Source organism: Schistocerca nitens, chromosome 8 (assembly GCF_023898315.1).
Source record: "Schistocerca nitens isolate TAMUIC-IGC-003100 chromosome 8, iqSchNite1.1, whole genome shotgun sequence".
Lineage (NCBI taxonomy): Eukaryota > Metazoa > Arthropoda > Insecta > Orthoptera > Acrididae > Schistocerca > Schistocerca nitens.
Genome location: NC_064621.1, coordinates 449,081,053 through 449,104,177, shown reverse-complemented (window position 1 = coordinate 449,104,177; position 23,125 = coordinate 449,081,053). Strand labels below are relative to the sequence as shown.

The 23,125-nt window shown below is 42.4% G+C and overlaps 1 protein-coding gene across 1 annotated transcript; it reads left to right on the top strand.

The window, feature by feature from the left end:
* The first annotated feature begins 3,146 nt into the window (after window positions 1-3,146).
* Window positions 3,147-22,919, top strand: LOC126199607 (lactase/phlorizin hydrolase-like). Its single transcript, XM_049936535.1, has 6 exons — window positions 3,147-3,324; window positions 8,325-8,419; window positions 11,463-11,607; window positions 16,247-16,395; window positions 22,277-22,383; window positions 22,793-22,919. Exons 1-6 carry the CDS (start codon window positions 3,147-3,149, stop codon window positions 22,917-22,919), a joined length of 801 nt encoding a protein of 266 aa, XP_049792492.1.
* Window positions 22,920-23,125: the final 206 nt, after the last annotated feature.

Genomic DNA, 23,125 nt, shown 5'->3' with positions numbered 1-23,125 from the left:
GCCACCCCAAAAAATTCCATCTTTGTTTTGGAACACGAGGTCCACGAATGGCTGAAAAAGCTCTCCAAGTAGCCGAACATATCCATTTTCGGTCAAAGATCGGCTCAGTGGGACCAGAGGACCCGCCCACTCCATGTAAACACGGCCCACACCAATATGGATGCACCTCCACCTTGCATAGTGCCTTGACAACTTGGGTCCATGGCTTGGTAGTGTCTGCACCACACTCTAATCCTACCATCAAATATTACCAACTGAAATCGGGACTCATTTGACCAGCTCACGGTTTTCCAGTCGTCTATGGTCCAACCGATATAATTAAGAGCCCAGGAGAGGCTCTGCAAGTGCTGGCTTGCGTTAGCAAAGGCACTCGCATCGGCCGTCTGTTGCTACAACCCGTTAACACCATATTCCGCAGCATTGGTCTAACGCATACGTTCGTCGTACGTGCCACATTGATTTCTGCGGTTATTTCTCTCAGTATTGCTTGTCTGTTAGCACTGATAAGTCTAAGAAAACGCCGCAGCTCTCGGTCGTTAGGTAAGACCGTCGATCACTGCGTTGTCCGTGAAGAGAGGTAATGCCTGAAATTTGCATTCACGGCACACTCTTGACACTGTTCAACACGGAATATTGAATTCCCTAACAATTTCCGAAATGGAATGTTCCGTGCGCCTGCCTCCAACTGCCACTCAGCATTCAGAGTCTGTTAATTCCTGTTATGCGACCATAATCAGAACGGAGGACGGAAACATTTTCACATAAATAACCCAAGTCCAGATGACAGTCCGTCAATGCACTGCGCTTTTATACCTCGTGTTCGTGTTACTACCGCTATCTGTATACGCGCATATCGCTATTCCATGACTTTCGTCGCCTGAAAAGGGCGGGAACAGCGTCAGCTGTTGAGTCAACACGGAGGTGCCGAATACTCGAGTGAGCATCGTTTCAGCACCTGACAGAGTTTGAAAGGTGCTTCGTTAGGGGACATGCATTCGGCGAGCTGGTCGAATCGTGCAACATACAGATTTGTGGGGAATTCGGATGTGACAATAATCGAATGTTGGACTGCACGGGAAAGTGAGGCAGGCATGCTCGTCATCAAGTTTCCGAACGACCACATGTGACAACGACAAAGGGGGATCACAGTACTGTGATCCAAGCATACCGTACCTCATCCTATGTGCGCCAGCTATCTGCAAAATATGGATTACCTTCACCATTCTGTGTGATCCCAACCACTGTTTCGAGACTAGTAGCCTCCAGAATAGTCAATTTCCATCCTATGCACAGGCTGCCCTCAACACCACAATCACAACGGCTGCATTTATAGTGGTGCTGTGACTGGGATGCATGGACTGCTGACGAATGGCGTCGCTCTGTGCTACCCCAGACGACCACGCATCTGAAAACACGAAACCATTATCAGTAGCCTACAGCTACAGTAACACAGGTGTTGACTTTGTCTTGGCACTGTCGAGACGAGTTGGCAATGGGAATTGTTCTCGAATGCAATATTCGCATAATTTATTCTTAAGAACAGGTATACATGAAAGAAGCCTGGAGATACTAGAAGGTATCAGATAGATTATATAATGGTAAGACAGTTATTTAGGAACCAGGTTTTAAATTGTAAGACATTTCTAGGGCCAGATGTGGACAACAATCTACTGGTTTTGAACTATAGATTAAAACTGAAGAAACTGCAAAGATGTGGGAATTTAAAGAGATGGGACCTGGATAAACTGACTAAACCCGAGGTTTTACAGAGTTTCAGGGAGAGCATAGGGGAATAATTGACAGGAATGGGGGAAAGAAATACAGTAGAAGAAGAATGGATGGCTTTGAGGGATGAAGTAGTGAAGGTAGCAGAGGATCAAGTAGGAAAATGGACGAGGGCTAGTAGAAATCCTTGGGTAACAGCACAAATGTTGCATTTAACTGATGAAAGGAGAAAATGTAAAAATAGAGTAAATGAAGCAGGCAAAAAGCAACACAAACGTCTCAAAAATTAGATCGACAGGACGTCCAAAATGGCTAAGCAGGGATGGCTAGAGGACAAATGTAAGGATGTAGAGGCTTATCTAACTAGAGGTAAGATAGATACAGCCTACAGGAAAATTAAAGAGTCGTTTGGATATAACGGAACCATTTGTATGAATATCAAAAGCTCAGATCGAAACCCAGTTCTAAGCAAAGAAGAGAAATCAGAAAGGTGGAAGGAGTATAGAGAGGGTCTGTACAAGGGCGATGTACTTGAGGACAATTTTATGGAAATGGAAGAGGATATAGATGAAGATGAAATGGGAGATATGATACCGCGTGAAGAATTTGACAGAGCACTGAAAGACCTAAGTCGAAACAGGGCCCCGGGAGTAGACAACATTCCATTAGAACTACTGACAGCCTTGGGAGAGCCAGCCCTGACAAAACTCTACCATCTGGTGAGCAAGATATATGAGACAGGCGAAATACCCTCAGACTTCAAGAAGAATATAATAATTCCAATCCCAAAGAAAGCAGGTATTATTAGATGTGAAAATTACCTAACTATCAGTTTGATAAGTCGCGGCTACAAAATACTAAAACGAATTCTTTACAAACTAACGGAAAAACTGGTAGAAGCCGACCGCGGGGAAGATCAGTTTGGATTCCGTAGAAATACTGGAACACGTGAAGCAATACTGACCCTACGACTTATTTTAGAAAATAGATTAAGGAAAGGCAAACCTACGCTTCCAGCATTTGTAGACTTAGAGAAAGCTTTTGACTGTGTTGACTGAAATACTCTCTTACAAATTCTGAAGGTGGCAGGGGTAAAATACAGGGAACGAAAGGCTATTTACAATTTGTACAGAAACCAGATGGCAGTTATAAGAGTCGAGGGACATGAAAGGGGACTAGTGGTTGGGAAGGGAGTGAGACAGGGTTGTAACCTCTCCCCGATGTTATTCAATCTGTATATTGAGCAAGCAGTAAAGGAAACAAAAGAAAAATTCGGAGTAGGTATTAAAATCCATGGAGAAGAAACAAAAACTTTGAGGTTCACCGATGACATTGTAATTCTGTCAGAGACAGCAAAGGACTTTGAATAGCAGTCGAACCGAATGGACACTGTCTTGAAAGGAGGGTATAAGATGAACAAGATGTGGCTGACATTCAACGAGCCTTACGAGTTACTGAAAGGCTACGCTACCACAGGCGGTCAAGCTCCGTCGCAGAAAGCTCCGGGCATCGGCGACTACCTGGCGGCGCACACCGTCATCAGGGCGCACGCCATGGTCTATCGCCTCTACGACGAGCAGTATCGCTCCACGCAGAACGGTGAGTTTGTACTTCCTTTCTCAACTGTTCCCGAAAAGACATCACCTCTTCTCAAACCCAGGTGTCAAAATTCCATTCACAGTAAGCAAGTTTTAACGTCATTTACTTTGGGACAAGATGGAGACGACAGTTACCGTTGCTTAAATAACCAACTGCACTATCTAATCAAAAGTATTCAGACACATACTAATGGACATTAATGTGGGCTGTGTCCTCCCTTCGCCATTATGATGGTTTAAACTCTGCCTGGGACGCATCCAATTAGATGTATGAATCTCTGGCAGCCCATTGTTTCTCAGAAGCCGAAATCAGAGAAGGTAATGATGCTGGACGCTGGTGTCCGGGGAGAGGTCGACGTTTAACGCATCCCGTAGGTGTTTTATTGGGTTGAGGTGGGGATTCTGGTCAGAACAGTCCACAAACTGTTGTTCTAAAGAAGCCACTTTATGGCAGGGAGCATTCTGAACCTGATAGAAACACTCATCGTCTACGAGCCGCTCCTCTAGTGTACGCAGTACACAATTCAATAAAAGGTGTTCGTGTGACTCTGCAGTTAGTGTCTTCTTAAGCGTAATAAGGGAGCTCCACACTAACCACGAAAAATACCTCCTCTGTACTTCACTGCCACCGCTAGACGTTATGGCTGGTAAGGTCCTCACCAAACCCAGTCTCAACCAGCGGTTAGCAACAGGGTACAGCGTGTGTAATCACACAAAGTCGCTCGTTTCCCATCATTCTCTGCCCTGTGGCGTCACTCTATAGCACCCAGCTGCAGTCTCCTAACCAGCATGAGACCAACGTGCCTCGCACCACCGACACAACTAACGAAGATTCCTTCGGGGGCAGGCTGATATGAAATTACAATATATGCCCTTACATCTCATCCCACTTTCGTATTTTTCTGTGTACTGTGCAGGATGCCATTTTATTTCACCCCGTTATCGAGTCTATATATCTTCCTGCAAAGTACACATCAAAACACGTCACTGGTCTAAGATGAAAGTGTATACCTTGTAATATTATACTAACTTGCATCCGATATTTCGATTTTTTAAAAGATTTTTATATATTTGCATTTTCCTGCCTTTAGCATTTTATTCTATAATGGAGTAAAAGCCCAAATCTAGCACGTACGTCAGAAATATACATTCAAGTGACGATGTATTCTTTCAAGAAATTCCTGAAATGAACTAACCTGCCAGGATCCAGATCTGAACCCAACAGAACACCTTTGGGATGAGTTAGAACGTCGAACTCGCTCAAGACGCATCACTACCTTCTCAGAATTCCGCTGTTGATGAAGAATTGACTGCCAGACATTCTGGCACCTCAAATTATGTGTTCTAAACAGAGTTGAGACTGTCATAAAGGCGAAGGGTTCACACATCCTACATTACCATTCATTAATATGTGTTCGGAAACTATTGACCAGTCAGTGTGCTGTAATATATTATTCACATAGTTATCAGAAATTATGGACTGATGAAAAACTCCGTCCCCATTATCCTTGTAGCATTCACTCTGATCCACATCCCTGCTCTGACATTATGCATACGCTCGTGCTGCAACTAACAATTGTGTTCAGAACTCCACCTTCTAATGTTCTGCAAGTTCACTTAGCCCAACAAGGGCAGAAATGCTTCATTAGAAGGAATGGCACATTTGAGGATAAAGTTCTCCATCATGCACACACTACAATTGCCAGTTGTAGTACTTACGACGAGCAACATTACTTGAATTTATCAGAGGGTGCGATACTGTTATTTGTACGATGAAGTGACAAAAGTCTTGGTATGGAGACATCTGATGTGAATATGGCCGCAATACGGTCGCTAATGGACACTGAAAACTAGAATGGTAGTTGGAAGTAGACGCGTAGGACATTCCATTTTGAAAGTCGTTAGGAAACTCAATATTCGTAGTCGTGTCAAGAACGTGCCGAGAAGACCAAAATTCAGGCAGTTTCCTCTCACTCCAGACAACGCAATGGCCGACGGCCTTCACGACAGAGAGCAGCGTGGTATTGTCAGTGCTAACAGACAAGCAAGCCTGCGTGGAATAACCGCAGAAATCAACGTTGAACGTAAGGCGAACGTATCCATTAGGGTGGTGCTACAGAATCAGGCGTTAATGGGCTATGCCAGAAGGCGAATAACTCGAGTGCCTTTGCTAACAGCACGACATCGTCTGCATTATCTCGCCTGCTCTCGTGTCCGTATCGGTTGGTCGCTAGACGACTGGAAAACCTTGTCCTGGTCAGATGAGTCCCGATTTCAGCTGTTGAGAGTTGGATTCGGGTGTAGCGCAGATCCCACGAGGCCATTGACCTAAGTTGTCAACAAGGCACTGTGCCAGTTGGTGGTGGCTGCATAATAGTGTGGTCTGTGCTTACAAGGGAAATACTGGGTCCAATGTTCCAAATGAACCGATCTTTGACGGGAAATATTGATCTTCGGCTACTTCGAGACCATTTGCCGCTATTCCTGGTGCGTTTTTATGTATGTCAATGCGCCGTGTCGCCGGCCACAATAGTCCGCGATTTGATTGAAGAACATTCTGGACACATCGAGTAAATGATTTGGTCACCCGTACTGCCCGAGTGTCACTGAACACTTATGGGATACATTCGAAACGTCACTTTGCGCACAAAATCCTGCTCCGAAAACACTTCCGGAATCATACACGGCTGTAGAGGCAGCATGGCTAAATATTTCTGAAGGGGACTTCCAACCACTTGTTCAGTTCATGCCAAGTTGAGTTGCTGCACTATCTCGGGCAAAACATTAAGAGGATCCCGTTACTTTTATTACATCAGTGTAATGTTTCAGTTTGAGTTTGTGTATTTGGTCTGTAAACAAAAGCTACAGACACACCACTGTGAAGTGCCGTATGTTGCGAAAGCGATACGCCACGTGTCAGAGTCCTAGGAAAGGCCACAACATCATCAGCTGCCAAGGGTTTCCTCCCCTGAATTGGTTCCCCGGAAGCTTCAGACAAAGCTCTTGCGTCAATTGTGAGTCATCCTGTAATTCCTGAATAACAAACCGTATCTTCGGATATTGTATCTATCACATCAGTACACCTTCAGCCGTAAATGTTCGAACCAATCACGTCGTTTGTATCAGGTATCTGCGGACACCGGTTATCTTATTTTTGATCCTACAGCGACCACATCCAATTGGATTGTACCCGATCTACTTTTGTCACATGGTCTCATGGAGAAGTAATGTAACCTCGAAACTGGTAGATTACTAAAGAGTTCAAATTTATGACTAAATGTGTATTGCCGTTTACTTACAACTGACCAGCCGATATCCCAACCATCATCTTCTACAAAGATTGACATACAAAGGTATTATTTGTTTACTTTTTCTGTCCATAGCCAAATTATTACATAGAACTTGTACTGCGTTGTTCTCGGCATTCTTTCATCGTTTTATTCGTTGTATAACTACAATTGTGTAACTGTTTTATGGTCACAGAAAATGCTTGAGCAATTACAGAAGGAAACAGAAGAAGACAGAGAAAAACTGGGAGCTGAAACAGCTGGTATACTCATTTCTTGGATTCATCGTAGTATATACTTCCTTACAAATGACTGCTGGTGTAATGCAATGTTATCTTCAAGCAGCATAATGATTACGCAGTACACTTATAAAACAGTAAGCTTTCCTGACGTTACATGTTTCACTGTGGCAGAAAACTATCGAATTATCACAGCAGTACTTTTGCTTCCATTAACAGTAAAACACATTCGTATGTAGTCTGACAGCTGACCATCGATGATGGCTTGCCTCGACACTGCATTATCCTCATAAAAATGTGTTATATACATAATCGTCATCAAAGTTATGGTCAACGTAGTCGAAGCACGTTTATCTGAGTGTGGCGGACATTTTTCTGGCAGTTTGTTTCGATTACGCTTCAGAAGTTCCGCTGGGAGGCCTTTAAACATCCTCCATGAAGTTTCGATATCTCTCCAAACGATTTCCACTTATTTTTCGATCTGATTCGAAAATAGAGGAGCGCACCTGGCCACAGTCATGATTCTTATAGGCAACTGCAAACATTTTTCCATGAAGGCACTGAATATTTTGTGTCTCTGCAGGAAAAATGTATTAAGAATCATGGCTATTACTTCTCAAATAATAGTATACTTACTTTTTTCCATTTTTCTCCTTTTCATTTTACTGGCCCTTCTACTTTGACGGAAAAGACACTGGCAGAAGGTCGTATGCAGTAAAATATCTGGTCGCATTTGATACCAAAACGAAGAAAGACGAAATTTGTTGAAAGCTTTCATGTTTTTCCACGCTACACTGTTTCATTACGCAGTATCGTGGGTTATCGATACTGCCAGAGCGGGTGCCTCGAAGGTTTCTGCGGGCGCCGCGAGAGGCTCTTTGAACATCGCCGCCAATGAAGAACCTCCAGGTCGCCGTCCAAAGCAGACCGCGTCAGGACAGTGCTATAAGCGTGACCACCTCGGCATCAGTCTTCTAACTCTACTTGTAATTCTGTGATTGTAGTGAGAGTCCCTGGTTGCTAAGTGATACTAACATTACCCCAAGTGGTTGATGGTTAGCTCTACCGGCAAACATCCAGTGTACACAGACTCATGCCTGTGTCAGGCCTCTGCTTATTATTAGCCACGGCTGATATGGCCACCTTCCACCCATTTCTCATTAGCTACGAGCACACAACGGTTGCCGACGCTCAACGCAAAACATTACGGGCAGGGCTAATAACCCTAATTATGCCACTGATGTTTAAGATGCGAAGCTGTCGCCCATCTTCCAAGTATGCTAAAAACTCTGTGATATTAATTTAATTATGTAATAGGATGCCAGTCCGTTTCCGATAAAGTTTAACACTGAAGTACTGTGAAGCTAGTCTACTCTCGATGCATTCATACGACCATTGTTTTCCCTTTTTCTGACAGAAAAAACCATTAAATGTAGTGCATTGGCCTTTATTGGTAATTATCGACTTTTTTCCAGGTAAAGTCGGTATCACACTAAACTGTGACTGGTTCGAACAATACGATGACCTGGAGGAATCCCTGGAGGCTCAGGATCGTGTGATTCAGTTCCAGGTAGGAGAACCGCACCATAAAATGTTTGATCTCAATCACTGTCTTGTCAACACGATTATCCGTTTAACAGGAATGGGTGATACTGCATAATCTGACATTTACAATGGTATGAGATATTACCAAATTTAAGTAGATGTTCAATAAACTTTGGCAGATGGAAAATTCGTTTTGAGGTTTTATTTCTCTGTACGTGGGATTATGACTGAAAGATGATATTTCTTGGGACGCTGTGTAGTAAGTATGACGGAAAGGTGATATTTTTCAGGAGATTGTGTAGTATGTATTCCTCACTCATTTTCTCGAAGTAATTAATGCTGTTAGGTTCATAGTTATGCCAACGAAATGTGAGATTGTTGCTATTCATTAACGGAAGGCGAGTAACAATTTGTAAAATCATGCTCTGTGTCTTCAGAGAGAAACACGACGTTATCAATCACAAAACAACTTTTGCCGAGAAATTAAATCACATTTTTGTGTCTATCATTAGTAATTCCGTGCGAAAAAGAAATTATACGTAATTTAGCTCCTGGAATGTTATTTCCAGTAGAAGCACGTTTTTTTTGACAGAAACTAGTACTAATAACCACATGAGCCCTGTTCAAATTACGAACCAGGTTTCCCTATGACACGTGTACAGCAGTGTCTCACAGCAAAGCGACAGCTGATATCTCTCTGTGACTCTACCCTGTCGTAAGAAGTTATTACATTAGCCAACTCATTTCTTAAAAAGAGTAGGATGCGAACTTCCGAGGCGCAAAGTAGTGGCTATGTTGTTTACTACCAGTAAAGTGCCCCCTTCAACTCTGACTGCCATTGTGACGTTAACTAGACTAACTCTGTGTACCAAAACGAGCTTTTCGATAGTTTTCAGGGATGCAACAGCTAAGGGCCATTTTCCGTGTAGCAAGAAGAACCGATATAGTGATAAATCAACACATCACCAGAAATGACTATAGGTGCTGATGACTCATAGCATTTTTAGAGACACCTTAATACAAGGTAAAAACAAAAGATAAGGTCAGGGCGTTGTAGATGTCAAAAATCAATGAATATTCAGTTGTTGTATCCGTCTCTTTAGTCAGTGATTAAGCAAAGAGAGTTCATGCAAGAGGCGGTAACAAGATGATATGAAATTTGAAAGAAAACATCGTGATCACCGGAGAAGTTGTTCCCCAATCCTCATAGTTCCTGTCGTCATTACATGGGTAAATATTCCAGAATGAGAGTTTCACTCTGCAGTGGAGTGTGTGCTGATATTAAACTTCTTGGCAGATTAAAGCTGTGTGCCGGACCGAGACTGGAACTCGGGACCGTTGCCTTTCGCGGGCAAGTGTTCTACAATCTGAGCAACCCAAGCGCCACTCATGCCCCGTCCTCACAGCTTTACTTCTGCCAGTACCTCGTCTCCTACCTTCCAAACTTTACAGAAGCTCTCCTACGAGAAGCGAAAATCTAAGAAATTCATCTTGAGATCCAGTGTGGCTCTGTAGAAACTGAAGATTGACATTACATGTTGAATAACATAGAACACTTTAAACAAGTGGTGTGCTGTGGTAAAAATGTAGTTTAGTTGTTTGAACAGGTGTCATTGTTTTCATTGTATATTGTTTCTTTTTTCACACACAAGCAAACATTTCAAAAATAACTGCTAGTTAGCTTCAAACTCTGCAAAATATAAGTACTGTACTCAGCATTTGGTTCGAAAGTGAATTTTATGTCGAAGGTGTATAAGCAAATAAACAAGAAAATTAGTTTATGAAAGGAATTATTTCTTAAGGTCAAATTTATCTAAGTTTTTGGTCGTAAATTCCTGCATATTTCGCTGTTTTTACGTCATTAAAATCCGGTACCTAGACATCACATACTATTTTCGTCCCACTTCAGCGGCGGCTGCGAGAAACTGGCGATCTCACAGATAGAAGAGTGTACTCTGGTTCTCCACAGGCGCTCCAACTCTCGAGTGTGAAGAGGGTATCCTACGTTATGTAGGAGACAAACTGACGACGAAACATTGCCCTCGTCATGTGCGCCTATAGACGAGCACTGTTCAGGCCTCATTACGTCCGTTATGTGTGTATGGTGAAATGAAAAATTTGAAAGTGATGCGATCTTCAAACTTATTTTTCAGACAGTACCGGGTTAATCATCAAGGCTTTATCCACAAAGCCCCATTACAGCCCCTGTAAGCCTGTAATAGGAACTGTGAATCACCTTGTATACAGACAAATCTAAATGCAAATCATTTAAACAATGATTGAAGACTATTTTGGGTCCACATAGGCATAATAAAACTAAAGATCAGTTGTGGACAAAGCTAAAAATATAAAACAGTTCAACAGAGATTTTGGAGACACCCCTAGGGGTAAATTTGATTGTGCAAATACAAATAGTAAACAAAATTTCATATCCACATGTTACTAACTCGTACAAAATAATAAAGGGTTTTGTATATTTAAAGTGGGCAGCGTTTGTTGTTTGACAGACATCGGAGAAGTACTCCACTCTCGTCACATGTTCATAATCATGACAGGTGTCATGTTCTCTGCTAATACGTAGAGCCATTGTCTGAAATGTAGCATAACCCCAGTTCTGTATCCAGAGTCCTTGATAAACCCTCATGCATTAATGCATTATAATCCAGCAGAGTCAGATTGGGAAACGCCCCATATGGAAATGTGGTAACAACCCCATAATCATGGGTGGGGGGTGGGGGAGAGGGTGGAACCTCCTACTGGAAAATGACATCGGGAGGCATAACTGGAACTACATAGTTCGCCAGCATGTCGAAATAGGTGTTCTTTGTCATTGATGCGCATGCTCTATGCGACTTAGCGCTGTTCAGGGAAGAGTGAGAATCACATCTTTGAGAGTGTTTCTATCGATTTCATATTTGGCCAACAACATTAGCTGTCCTTTCGTTATAAGGATTAGTTTTTGTGTGTGCTTGTGGCCTACACACCTTGTTTGCGTGGCACACTTTGACTTTTTCTTTGTTTTCTATGGCTTCGCTTCAAGCAGTTGCTGCATTATGAACACCTTACAGCTGGGCCTGTTCGCGAACCCTATCCACGTCGACGGCGACTACCCGACCGTGGTGCGGGAACGTGTGGACAACAACAGCAGAGCCGAGGGTAGACCCAGGTCACGCCTGCCCAGCTTTACTGAGGAGGAGAAGCAGATGATCAATGGTTAGTACACCAGCACCAGATGGTGTAGAAATCTTATCACTTCTTATATGTTTCTATTTGCATGTTTGTTTCTGCTCCTATGCAGCTTCCACCTCTTTATTTAGTCTCTACACCTTCATGCAACTGCTTTCGCTGATGTATCATACTTCAATTACAAATGCTGCTATTCATTTTCTGTTGAGATTGGGCCATTGGTGTTTTTATATTTTCAAAGCTATATTTATTGGGCACTCACAGACTCCTCTGTGGGACCATTAAAATGATCTCTTTTCTCGTACACTACAGAAAAAGTGGAAGAATGTTTGTTGAATAAATAACTCTTATGAGGATGTACGATTTTCTCAGCAGTTTAATTAATACAGATATTAATGAATATAAAATTTGTTGTATTTAATTGCTCCAATCTATCCCATTTGGCACAAATTTATTATCTGGACTGTTGACTCATAACTCTGATGTCCCTGTTATAAGATTATATGACTGTTTCCTTAGTTTGTGTGTATTACCTAAACACCTGTTACAATCAGTCTTTGTCACTTTCTGATTCATGTTGTTCTTGATGATTTCAATTCTGTACAACTCTTTCCCTGTCCCATGCAATACTAGCGCAAATATTAGATTTGCATAATATTAACTATTCAGGTCTTCCTTAACGTTTGGAATGTATGTAACTATCTCTATCGCTCCTACTAGAGAGCTTCATTTTTCTCAGAGCATTTGTTAAAGTCTCCTTCGTAGATGGTTCATTAAGCTTTCGGAAATATGAGTGCCAAATACTACAAAGTTTTGTTTCCCAGGATGTTGTTGGCCTTTTGTGGATCACACGAGTCATGAGAGTTGTGAACGACTTTGTACACAATGGTAAGGAGAGGTGGGTTACAGAGTGCCGTCGAAGGGCAGCATGACAGTAGCAGAAACTATTAGTGAACAAGTTAACACAACAAACAGAAGATATACTTACCTAGTATTTCTCCAAGCGAATGAAGAGTGATCACAAATTATGCAGCAAGAAACAGATTCGAGCTATCACAATGTCAACAATGATGAGGCTCCTTGAAGTAAGCACAAGCAAATGGAGTTGGAGCTGTGACAGTGCTGCTTCTGCGCAGTGACCCATAGCAAAGTGGTTGAGCCAAAGAAGGATATGTGGCTGCCTCCAGCCCTCCTGTATTGCTGCGGCAGAGGGTGCTCATGGTACAGAGCCAGAGGCATGGCTCAGTGGGAGTTCTTCATTGGGTCTACTGGATCCCACATTCACACATGACCCTATCATCACTGAACGAAAATTTGCAATTCCCTTGTCTACTATGGTACGCCAGTAGGCTGGTGTTGTTATATGATACTACATTCTCCATAATCCTGGTGTGTTCCACAAAACGCCAAAATATGAAATGACCTTATGGACGGTCATGGTAAGCTTGTACAACATATCCAAAACTAGCTCTTCTAATTCTTCGGTATGGTAAACTTCATGTTGAAAGCGTTGGTGAGCGCTTTGTTCGCCGACCAATTCTATCCACAGCAATGAACTGCATTTATTAAACATTTACAAATTTCTTTCTTCATTTCTATTGCATTTCTTCTGTGCTTAAATCACAACTTACTCTTTTGTAATACATTGTCTGTGGCATATACTTTGTCAATACATTTATACAACATAAACCATGATGTGTTTATTGTGGCACAAAGACTGTGTCAAACAATCAGTCATAAAACAGCCTCAAGATTCTTGTATTGGGAATGCAAGTTACATTGTGTCATGTTATATCCTTCCTGGTATTCTTTCTAAGTTTAGTTGTACAATACAATCTCACAGACACCATCCCATTGATATACTATCGATGTTACTGACACGTGTGTCAGTGATAAGATATTCAAGTTGTACGAGATGCAGTGAATTTATCACACATGTTGTAAACACCTGCGCCATGAAAATTAGCCAAGCAAAGTTTAGGAAGAGACTGCTCAGAAGCTTTGAATTTGCTCTATGGGCACATAAAGAACGACAAATTAGAGGATAGCAGTTTACATACTTGTCCCAGAAATATTCTGCTCATTCAACTCCTCATACTGCCTCATATGCAATTCCATCCGTTGGCTTCTTACTTCAGAATTATCAATTTGCGAACTCCTGCTCGTACAAGGCACCTGACGTGCCGAGAGTATAGAACAGAGTCATTCGGGACATTGTATTCACAACGTGTGTGATATTCTATCTGGAGTGCAAGTATTTGAGTCATACAGATACCTCTAGAGATTGGTACATATTTTAAATGAAGATTAGCTCACATTTTGTACATGGATGGAGCAGTAACTTAGAATGAAATCTTGTTTTCGAAATAGCAAACAGCCAATCAGTTGCAAATTCGAAGGTTTATTAAAATCCCTTGACCATGGTTTCTACGTTTATAAAAACGGGCTGTTCAGAAGGAAATACAGACAGCTGGATTTCATGTTGCGACACAGGTACATTAAAATACAAAAACAGCCGAAAAGCATCAGTAATATGTACCGAGTGATGAGAAGTAATGGTCAATAATTCACACATGGGAAGTACAGACCAAACATAGCTAAAAAGCTCCAATAAACATGGCTCCGCAAATCAATCGTTGCCGGACTATCGCATTAATTAGACTTGGGAACCAACTGTAAACGCCTCTGGATATCGCGGTATTTTCGTTGTTATCTCAAGGTTTGGTATCGGCTACCTGTTCCTTTACGCATGCGTAAATACACTTCCCTTTCACCCTCCGTGCACTGTTCCTTACCGGCCTCACAATCAATTACAAATTTGAAGGCACCATGGACAGAGATTACACCAATGAAGAGTAGGCTGACATGCACATCATGTATGGTAAGGCGAATGCCAACGTCCTTGAAGCTGCACGAGTGTATGAAGAAGATTTTCCTCTCTGCAGGCAGCCCCACAGCCGTACGTTTAGCCGTTTACATCAGCGCGTTAGAGAAACGGGGAGTTTGCCTCACAACGTACAAGAAAGTCGACCCAGACAAATAACACCCGATGGTGAGGAAAGTGTCTTACGCATTGTACACAAAGGTCTGAGTACTTCAACAAGGAGTTTTGGTAGCCAAGAGCGTGTCCTGAGTCATAGCAGTGTGAGGCGGATCGGATTTTACGTCGGCAAGTACTCTGTCTATATCATCTCCAGCGAGTGCAAGCACCCAACAATGCAGACTTCCGTCCTAGAGAAATTTCTGCCAATGTGTGCAATAACAATGTATACTGTATTCCCTGTTTGTAAGTAGTATTCTGACTGCCCGGTTTGCTGTGCGGTCTAACGCACTGCTTTCCGGACTGGGAAGGAGCGCCTGGTCCCTGGCACGAATCCGCCCGGCGGACTTGTGTCAAGGTCTGGTGAGCCGGCCAGTCTATGGATGGTTTTTAGGCGATTTGCCTCGGCGAATGCGGACTGGTTCCTCTTATTATGCCTCAGCTACACTATATCGGCGATTGCTGCGCAAACAACTTCTTCACGTACGGGTACACCACCATTACTCTACCACTCAAACATATGGGATACACTTGTCTGGTGTGAGACATTCCCTTGGGGGGGGGGGGATCTACCGGGGGCCGAACCACACAATAACCCTGAAAGATTGGTTCGGTGTGGAGCGGCGGAGGGATGAAGTGGACTGTGATAGTCGTCGTGGGGTTGTCGATCTCTGTGGCTGCGGCGGGGACGGAGCCTCTCCGTCGTTTCTAGGCCCCTGGTTAACATAAAATACAACACAATACAAACAGTATTCTGTACACTGATGAGGCTGGATTTACCTGTGACGGTATTTATAACTTCCGTAGCTGTAACATTTTGGCCGACGTCAATCCTATTGCAATGCACGTATCACGACATTAATAGTGTTATTCGTTGAACTTCTGGGCCGATGTGCTCGGAGACTGCATAACTGGGCCACACTTCCTACCAGAGAGACTAACTGGACAGCAGTACATGCTGATTTTGAGGGCTCTTCCTCCAGATGTGCATGATGTTATCCGACTGAACCAGCGCCTGAACATGTGTTTTCATTTGCGAGTGCGCTGGCTTCTAACTAGGACTTATGGTCAAATGGGTAGCTAGAGGAGGGCTTTGCCATGGCCTCCAAGGTTACCGGATTTAAGTCTCATGGATTTCTGCGTACGAGGTCATGTCGGAAGCCTGGTCTACGCTACCGAGGTCAGGTCTCTGAGGAATTACGCTGGTGGACTGCAGCAGCCTTCCAGAATTTACAGATTTCCTCAGGACGGGCTGTGAGGATCCGCAATTAATTTCAGAGACGAGTTTAACGTTGCATTCAGGCGCATGGACAACATTTCGAACACATACTTTAGCGTTTAGAGATGTCAGTGTTCCTAGACAATGATAAACTGCTACAGAAAATGTGTCGTATCTCAACAATGGTTGTTTTGTGGACTCACTCTTATACTGATGCTTTTCCAGTTGTCTATATTTTCTCATGAAGAATACGTTTTTATAAACGTTTAAATCATGGGAAAGAGGTTTCAGTAAACCTATTTCGCAACTGATTGGCTGCTTACTATTTCTACAAGAAAACAAATTCTAGCTCATATATAAACATGTCTCTGAAGAGTAAATCGTATATCTTGATATATTATTTACAGGTTCTTCTGATTTCTTTGGACTGAATTCATACACAACAAGTCTCGTGAAGTCTGCAGTCGTGGGTGGCTCACCATCATTGGAACGCAACAGTGGTGTTCAGCGAATAATCAACTTCACTTGGCCTGGCAGCAGCTTAATATGGCTCAGGGTGAGTTTCGCTATCAACTGATCGGACGAAAATTTAATAATGTCAACTATAGCTGAAAGTGGTACAACAGGACTGGGACTCGTCGTGAACAAGAAGGTAGATCTAGGATAAGTGCCATCATAATCGATGCACTTGTAATTCCACGTGTTGCCTATGGTCAAACTAAGAATTTAATTAGTTGTTACCCTCGGTTTCTGGATAGCTGTATTTTTCGGTTCATTCGGCACAGCAGCCCATCAGAGAGAGACGGTGTAGGGATGCAAGCGTTCGACCTCCGTCACAGCCATAAACGTGTAGCTTTAGAGGGTCTTCTGCGCCATTGCAACCCCCATGCTCACCTTTCAACTGACATGGGGCAGGCCGTGTTAACGTGATGGGAGGCAATACCCGTAGTTGCTAGAAAGCCCTACTACAAAGGAGCGATCGCTACATGGAGGAACGTCTTCAAGGAGAGCGGATGTTGGAAGTTTTCCGTGGTATCTGCAAGACACAGCGTTTCAACGGCTGCTATGAAGCGTGGCTACAAAGAGTTTTGGCTTCTGCCCATGCCCTCAATCACTTAATAAACAAAAAGCCTTACCCTTGCTGGCGCTCTATCGAAATCTCACTGTGGCAATGGTCGCAGTCTCGGCAAAACTTCGACAGAGTTATGTTCTATCTGCTAATGTGTTGTTCAAACACTGGCACTCCACCAACTTCCAGCCACTACTATTGACGACTTTTGTCGTGGATGCAGCATGGAAAGATTCATCTGTCATGAGACCATTGGTTGACACGATACCCAGCTACGTTAGAGAAGCTGTTACTGCCAGAGGTGCAAATACTTCGTATTAAATTTCCCCTACTCTACACCCCCAAATCACCTAAAAGTTTGACCATTTTCTCTTTTAAGGGATAGTCAAATGAAAACGAAACAGATTAGAAAAAAATCTATTAATTATTTTAAAAGCAATCGCCACAGCTGTTAGTGCATTTATACCACTGTGAACTGTGAGACAAGACGGTAAGTACCTTCGTGCAAAAATGTTTTCAGTTGCCTACGAAACTACGATCTTACCCATGTGTCCACTTCTCCGTCCAAAGCAAATCAGTGGCCATGAATGTCTTTCTTCATTGCCCCAAAAATACTGAAATCGCATGTGTGAGAGATTGGGACTTAATGAAGTATGTTACGGCTTCCCTGCGGAACTTCTACACCGTAGTCGAAACAAACTTCTAATAAAACGCCCGCCCACCTGGTAACACAGTTAATTTCAGTACGCTGCAGGAGTTTTGCTGGAAAGTCCTTAAACATCCTCTATACAGTCCCGATCTCACCCGATGCAAGTTCCATATTTTTGGAGACGTCATGGAAGACATTCGTCGCCGTATGTTTGCTTCGGTGAAGAGGTGCACGACTGCGTACGACCATGCTTCCGTAGGCAGCCGCAAACATTTTTCCATGAAGGCACTGACCGACTTGTTTAACAGTGGGGTAAATGTATTCATAGTTACGGCGCTTACCTCTGAAATAATAAAGAGTCTACGTACTTTTCTTCATACTGTCTCGTTTTCAGTTTACTGCCCTTATAATATACAGTAAACGCATAATACGTAAAATCTAACTATTTGATACCTTTTTCGGTATTCCAAATGTAATGACCACCGGTATAATTTCTTAATTTCTTCTCTGCTATTAACTAAAATCTCGGTGAAGCACTGAGGAAAATAGAACATGTATTTTAAAAAAATACTGATGAAAATATAGGATGAGGATATCATTAATAAGATTTTTTGAATGTGGGGAATATGACCTGTTGCATGTAACAAACAGCGTAGTAGTACAGTCTATGAATTAGGAGCAAACCAAAGAAAGAAAACAGCTTTGGGGAACGGCAGATATGTGGTTAGTGACTAACTGGACGTCAGAAATTAGGTACACAAAACAAGGGCATGCTGTAAGCAGACCACACAACAAGAAATAAGGACAAACTGTAAGCAGAACAGCAGAAGTGAAGAGAGCAGTGCTCGCCAAAAGAAATGCATTAGTGCCAAACATACTCCCAAATTTGGCAAAGGATTTGCGTATAGAGTGCGACCCTGCATGGAAGTGAACCGTGCACTTTAAAAAATCGAGGAAAACAGAAAATGGAACGTACATTAAAAACAAGAGGCCTTAGAAGGCAACAAGGAATAAAGAATTTTCAGCATATAAGCAATATAAATAGTGTACAAAAAATATATATGTAAGCTAGAAGGATGAAGGATATGTGTTACGACATTAGGAAATAATTCCATAATAGTAGAAGGAAACACAAAGAGAAAACGTCTAGTTGGAGGAAGAGATTCGCTTATATAAAACAAATAACTGCGGAAGTTGTGAATAATTTCCACTCTGACATGAAATGATTGACCCAAAACAGGAAATCTAGGTGTGCCATTTCAGTTCAGTCAGAAGACACCTCTGCATCCCACCCCCTCTCCCGAAAATTATTGTTATTTTTTTGAACCTACAGCGATCTACCATGTCTACACTATGTTAATAGTCAGGCAGACCAGTTCTACACTATGTTAATAATCATACGCTTAGGCGTCACGTACCTACTACGACCTGTATCTGTTCCGTAACAAATTCGTTAATTGTTCCGCGAGCGTAGCGTAGAAAAACTGTTTACTGGCAGCAGACGCACAAGTAATTTAGTTGTCTAACAAAGCGTGCTATTAGAGACGCTGGAGGATGTACGTAACAATGGACATCCAATTAAAACTCCCGCTACACATATTCCAACTTCTTCTGTGTTTTTGTTAACTTATTTTCTGCTGGAATTTTAATCCCTCTTATCAGATTCAGCCTTATGTTGAGGAAACATCGAATCTTTATATTATTTCATATCTTGCTAGTATTCTTTGATAAATTCATGTTTCATATTTAATGTTAAAAGGCAAGCAAACTGCGTTTTTTTTACTTGTATGTACTTCTTACAAAGTGGTTTCCGGCTCATAAATGTATTGAAACAAATTTCAGTAAAGAAATAGCGCTGCCAAATTTTAACCGTATGTCGGTTAAAGCATTGCACGTATTAAGCAAGTACGAAATGTCCGAATTCGACTTATGAACAGACGCATCGCTTTCACATGTCAAGAGGCCTCCTAAAATCTTTGGAGTTTGTTTCTGAACTATACTTGCGGTTTCCAAATTTTTAGTACCACAAGGTTTGATTTTTATAACACTTTTTAATTACTCCCTTCAGGTTGTGCCATGGGGTTTACGTAATATTGTTAACTTGGTGTCATCGAGATATCCGAACTACCCTATTTTCATCACGGAGAACGGCTATCCCGATTTTGGGGGACTCGAAGATGAAGAACGTATCAGTTGTTACGGAGTAAGTATGGAATATTCACATACAACTTGTCAGTTTTCGAGTGTCTTACGAGAGAACACAATATAATCCAAAAAGAATGACATAAAAATTGAAGGTGTAGGTATGATTCAATGAGTAGGAAACGTCAAAAACGTTTCATGTTACTAGCGAGCAAAGTGGCGCAGTAGTTAAATGTAGTAAATGTATATCATTCATCGTTTCACCTACACTAACACTTTTTAATTACTCCCTTGTGGTTGTGCCATGAGGTTTCCGTAATATTGTTAACTGGGTGTCACTGATGTATCTGAACTACCCCATTTCAAAGTTTTAAATTCCCGTCCTACCATGCATAGTTAGGTTTTTCCGTGATTTTCCTAAGTCGCTGAAAGTAAAAACTTCAGAAACGACACGAACAAATTCCCTTCCCATCCTTCCATAATGAAGGCATGTGCTACGTCCCTAATTATCTCACCATCAACTTGACGTTAAATCGTAATCTGTCTTGCAAATTACAGCTCTAATTTTTTATTTTCTTTAAATTTATCTAGCGTTGGTCTTCTCACTAGTTTGATGTGGTCTGCCGGAGCCTCTCCTCTTCGCTTAGTGTAGTTCTCATACTCAACGTCCTCATTATTAGTTGTATTTATTCCAGTATAGCATTCCTGTCCATATTAGGACCCTTTCGATCCCCTCTAGTACTGTGGAGGTTACTACCTGATGTCCTATTACATGTCCTGTCACCGTATCTCCTGTCGTAATCAGTGTTAGTCAACTCTGTCAAAATACACTGAAGCGCCAAAGAAACTGGTATAGGCATGAGTATTCAAATACAGAGATGTGGGAATAGGCGGAAAACGGCAACACTTATATAAGACAACATGTGTACATCGCAGTTGTTAAATTGGTTACTGCTGCTACAATGATGATGATGATGATGAGCGTTTGGCGTCAGTGGCCGGGAGGCCCCTCGCGGGGCAGGTCCGGCCGCCATATCGCAGGTCTTATTACATTCGGCGCCACATTGGGCGACCTGCACGCCGGATGGGGATGAAATGATGATGAACACAACACAACACCCAGTCCCTGAGCGGAGAAAATCTCCGACCCAGCCGGGAATCGAACCCGGGCCCAGAGGTCGGCAATCCGACACGCTGACCACTCAGCTACTGGGGCGGACACTGCTGCTACAATGGCAGGGTATCATGAGTTCAGTGAGTTTGAATGTGGTGTTATAATCGGCGCACGAGCGATGGGACACAGCATCTCCCAGGTAGCGAGGAAGTGGGGATTTTCCCGTACGACCATTTCACGAGTGTACCGTGAATATTAGGAATCGGGTAAAACATCAGATCTCCAATACCATCGCGGCTGGAAAAACATCCTGTAAGAACGGGACCAATGACGACTGAAGAGAATCTTTCGGCGTGACAGAAATGTAGCCCTTCCCCAAATTCCCGTAGATTTCAATTGTGGGCCACCAACAAGCGTCAGCGTGAGAACCATACAGCGATACAGCATCGATATGGACATTCGGAGCCGAATCCCCACTCGTGTCCTCTTGATGACTGCTCGACACAAAGCTTACCGCCTCGCCTGGGCCCGTCAACACTGACGTTGGACTTTTGATGACTGGAACATGTTGCCTGGTCGGACGAGTCTCGTTTCAAATTCTATCGAGCGGATGGACGTGTACGGGTATGGACACTACCGCATAAATCCATGGACCCTGCATGACATCCAGGGACTGTTCAAGCTGGTGGAAGCTCCGTAATGGTGTGGGGCGAGTGCAGCCTAGATACGACTCTGACAGGTGACACGTAAGTAACATTCCTGCCTGATCATCTTAATCTATTCGTGTTCATTGTGCGTTGGGCAATTCCACCTAGACAATGCGATGTCCCACACCTTCAGAACTGCTACAGAGTGGCTCCAGGGACACTCTTATGAGTTTAAGCACTTCCGCCGACCTCCATACTCCCCAGACATGAACATTATTGAACATATCTGAGATGCCTTGTAACCCCCTCTTCAGAAGAGATCTCCACCTCCTCGTACTGTTACGAATTTATCGACAGCACTTCAGTATTCATGGTGTCAATTACCTCCAGCACTGCCTCAGACATTAGTGGAGTCCGTGCCAAGTCGTGTTGCGGCACATCTGTGTGCTCGCGAGGGCCCTACACGATATTAGGAAGGTGTGCCAGTTTCTTTGGCTCTTCAGTGTATAAGCCGGACAGTTTTCGCATTGCTCACTTCGCGCCTTTATTATCGCAATAAAGCTCGCAGGTTATGTCGAAAAGATTGTCAGTAGTTCCTGGGAATCAAATAAATAGAATTTAGCAGGAATATGACGACTATCCTTGTATACGAAATTCCCCTAAACTTGTTACAACGTATTTAAAAAACCATAAATCTAATGTGTCAATATTTTAACGAGTTTTGCTTCCTGTGTTCTGTATCTTATGAACGATACGAATGATTTCTACGAATAATCAGAATAATTTTTTGTCCATAAGAACATCTTCTCTTATCAGCAATACTTGGCAGAATTACTGAAAGCTATCAATGAGGATAGGGCCAATGTAATTGGATATACAACTTGGAGCCTTCTCGACAACTTGGAGTGGGATTCTGGTTTCAGGTAAGCCTCTGTTACGTTATATACCGAATGTAATTAAAAAATTTGTTTTGTTACTCGTGAAGGAGGTAAATTTGAAATGTTACCTCCCCTATCTCCCTTAATTTGTTTTTATGAACATATATCTGTTGTCACGTGCTTGAGGCGAAATGTCACCAGTGTAGTCAAAGTGCGATCTTCATTTAGCTGCTCCCTGTGCTGAGTATTCTATTTTCTCCCCCTTCTTATCGGGTCTTCTAGCACTGAATAAGAAACTTTTTTCCTGTTTCAGTTTATACTAAGCTTTCAGGATGATTCTTCATTCAGATACAGACTGTTTTATTACTGTGTTGACATACAGTGTTGTAACTAATCCTGTAATACTTTGATAGTGAGTCTGTAGATATTTTTGTCATTTCTTCTACTTTTACAGACCAAAGTTCGGCATCTACCACGTGGATTTCAACAGCACTGAGAGAACAAGGACGCCAAAGGCTTCAGCAAGCTTCCTATATGTCATCTATAGCAACATGAGTGTACCAGAAGAATACTTTACGTAATTTCGTAATAAAACAACAGTCTATGCAATTTTAATATGAATATCGATATATGTACGTGAAATAATGACATACAAGACCAAGACTACAGGTATCTTGAATGTCAAAGCTATTAACAATAACATGCCATATTGATAGTCCTTGTTACAGTATAGGTTTCGTCAATAAAATAATATTATTAATCCGTATCGAATATACCATTTATTGAC

Coding starts and splice junctions, on each gene's coding strand:
- LOC126199607 (XM_049936535.1), top strand. CDS start 3,147: ATGTGGCTGACATTCAACGAGCCTTACGAGTTACTGAAAGGCTACGCT. Junction 8,420..11,462: donor ATCGTGTGATTCAGTTCCAG/GTAGGAGAACCG, acceptor AACACCTTACAG/CTGGGCCTGTTCGCGAACCC. Junction 11,608..16,246: donor GGAGAAGCAGATGATCAATG/GTTAGTACACCA, acceptor TATTATTTACAG/GTTCTTCTGATTTCTTTGGA.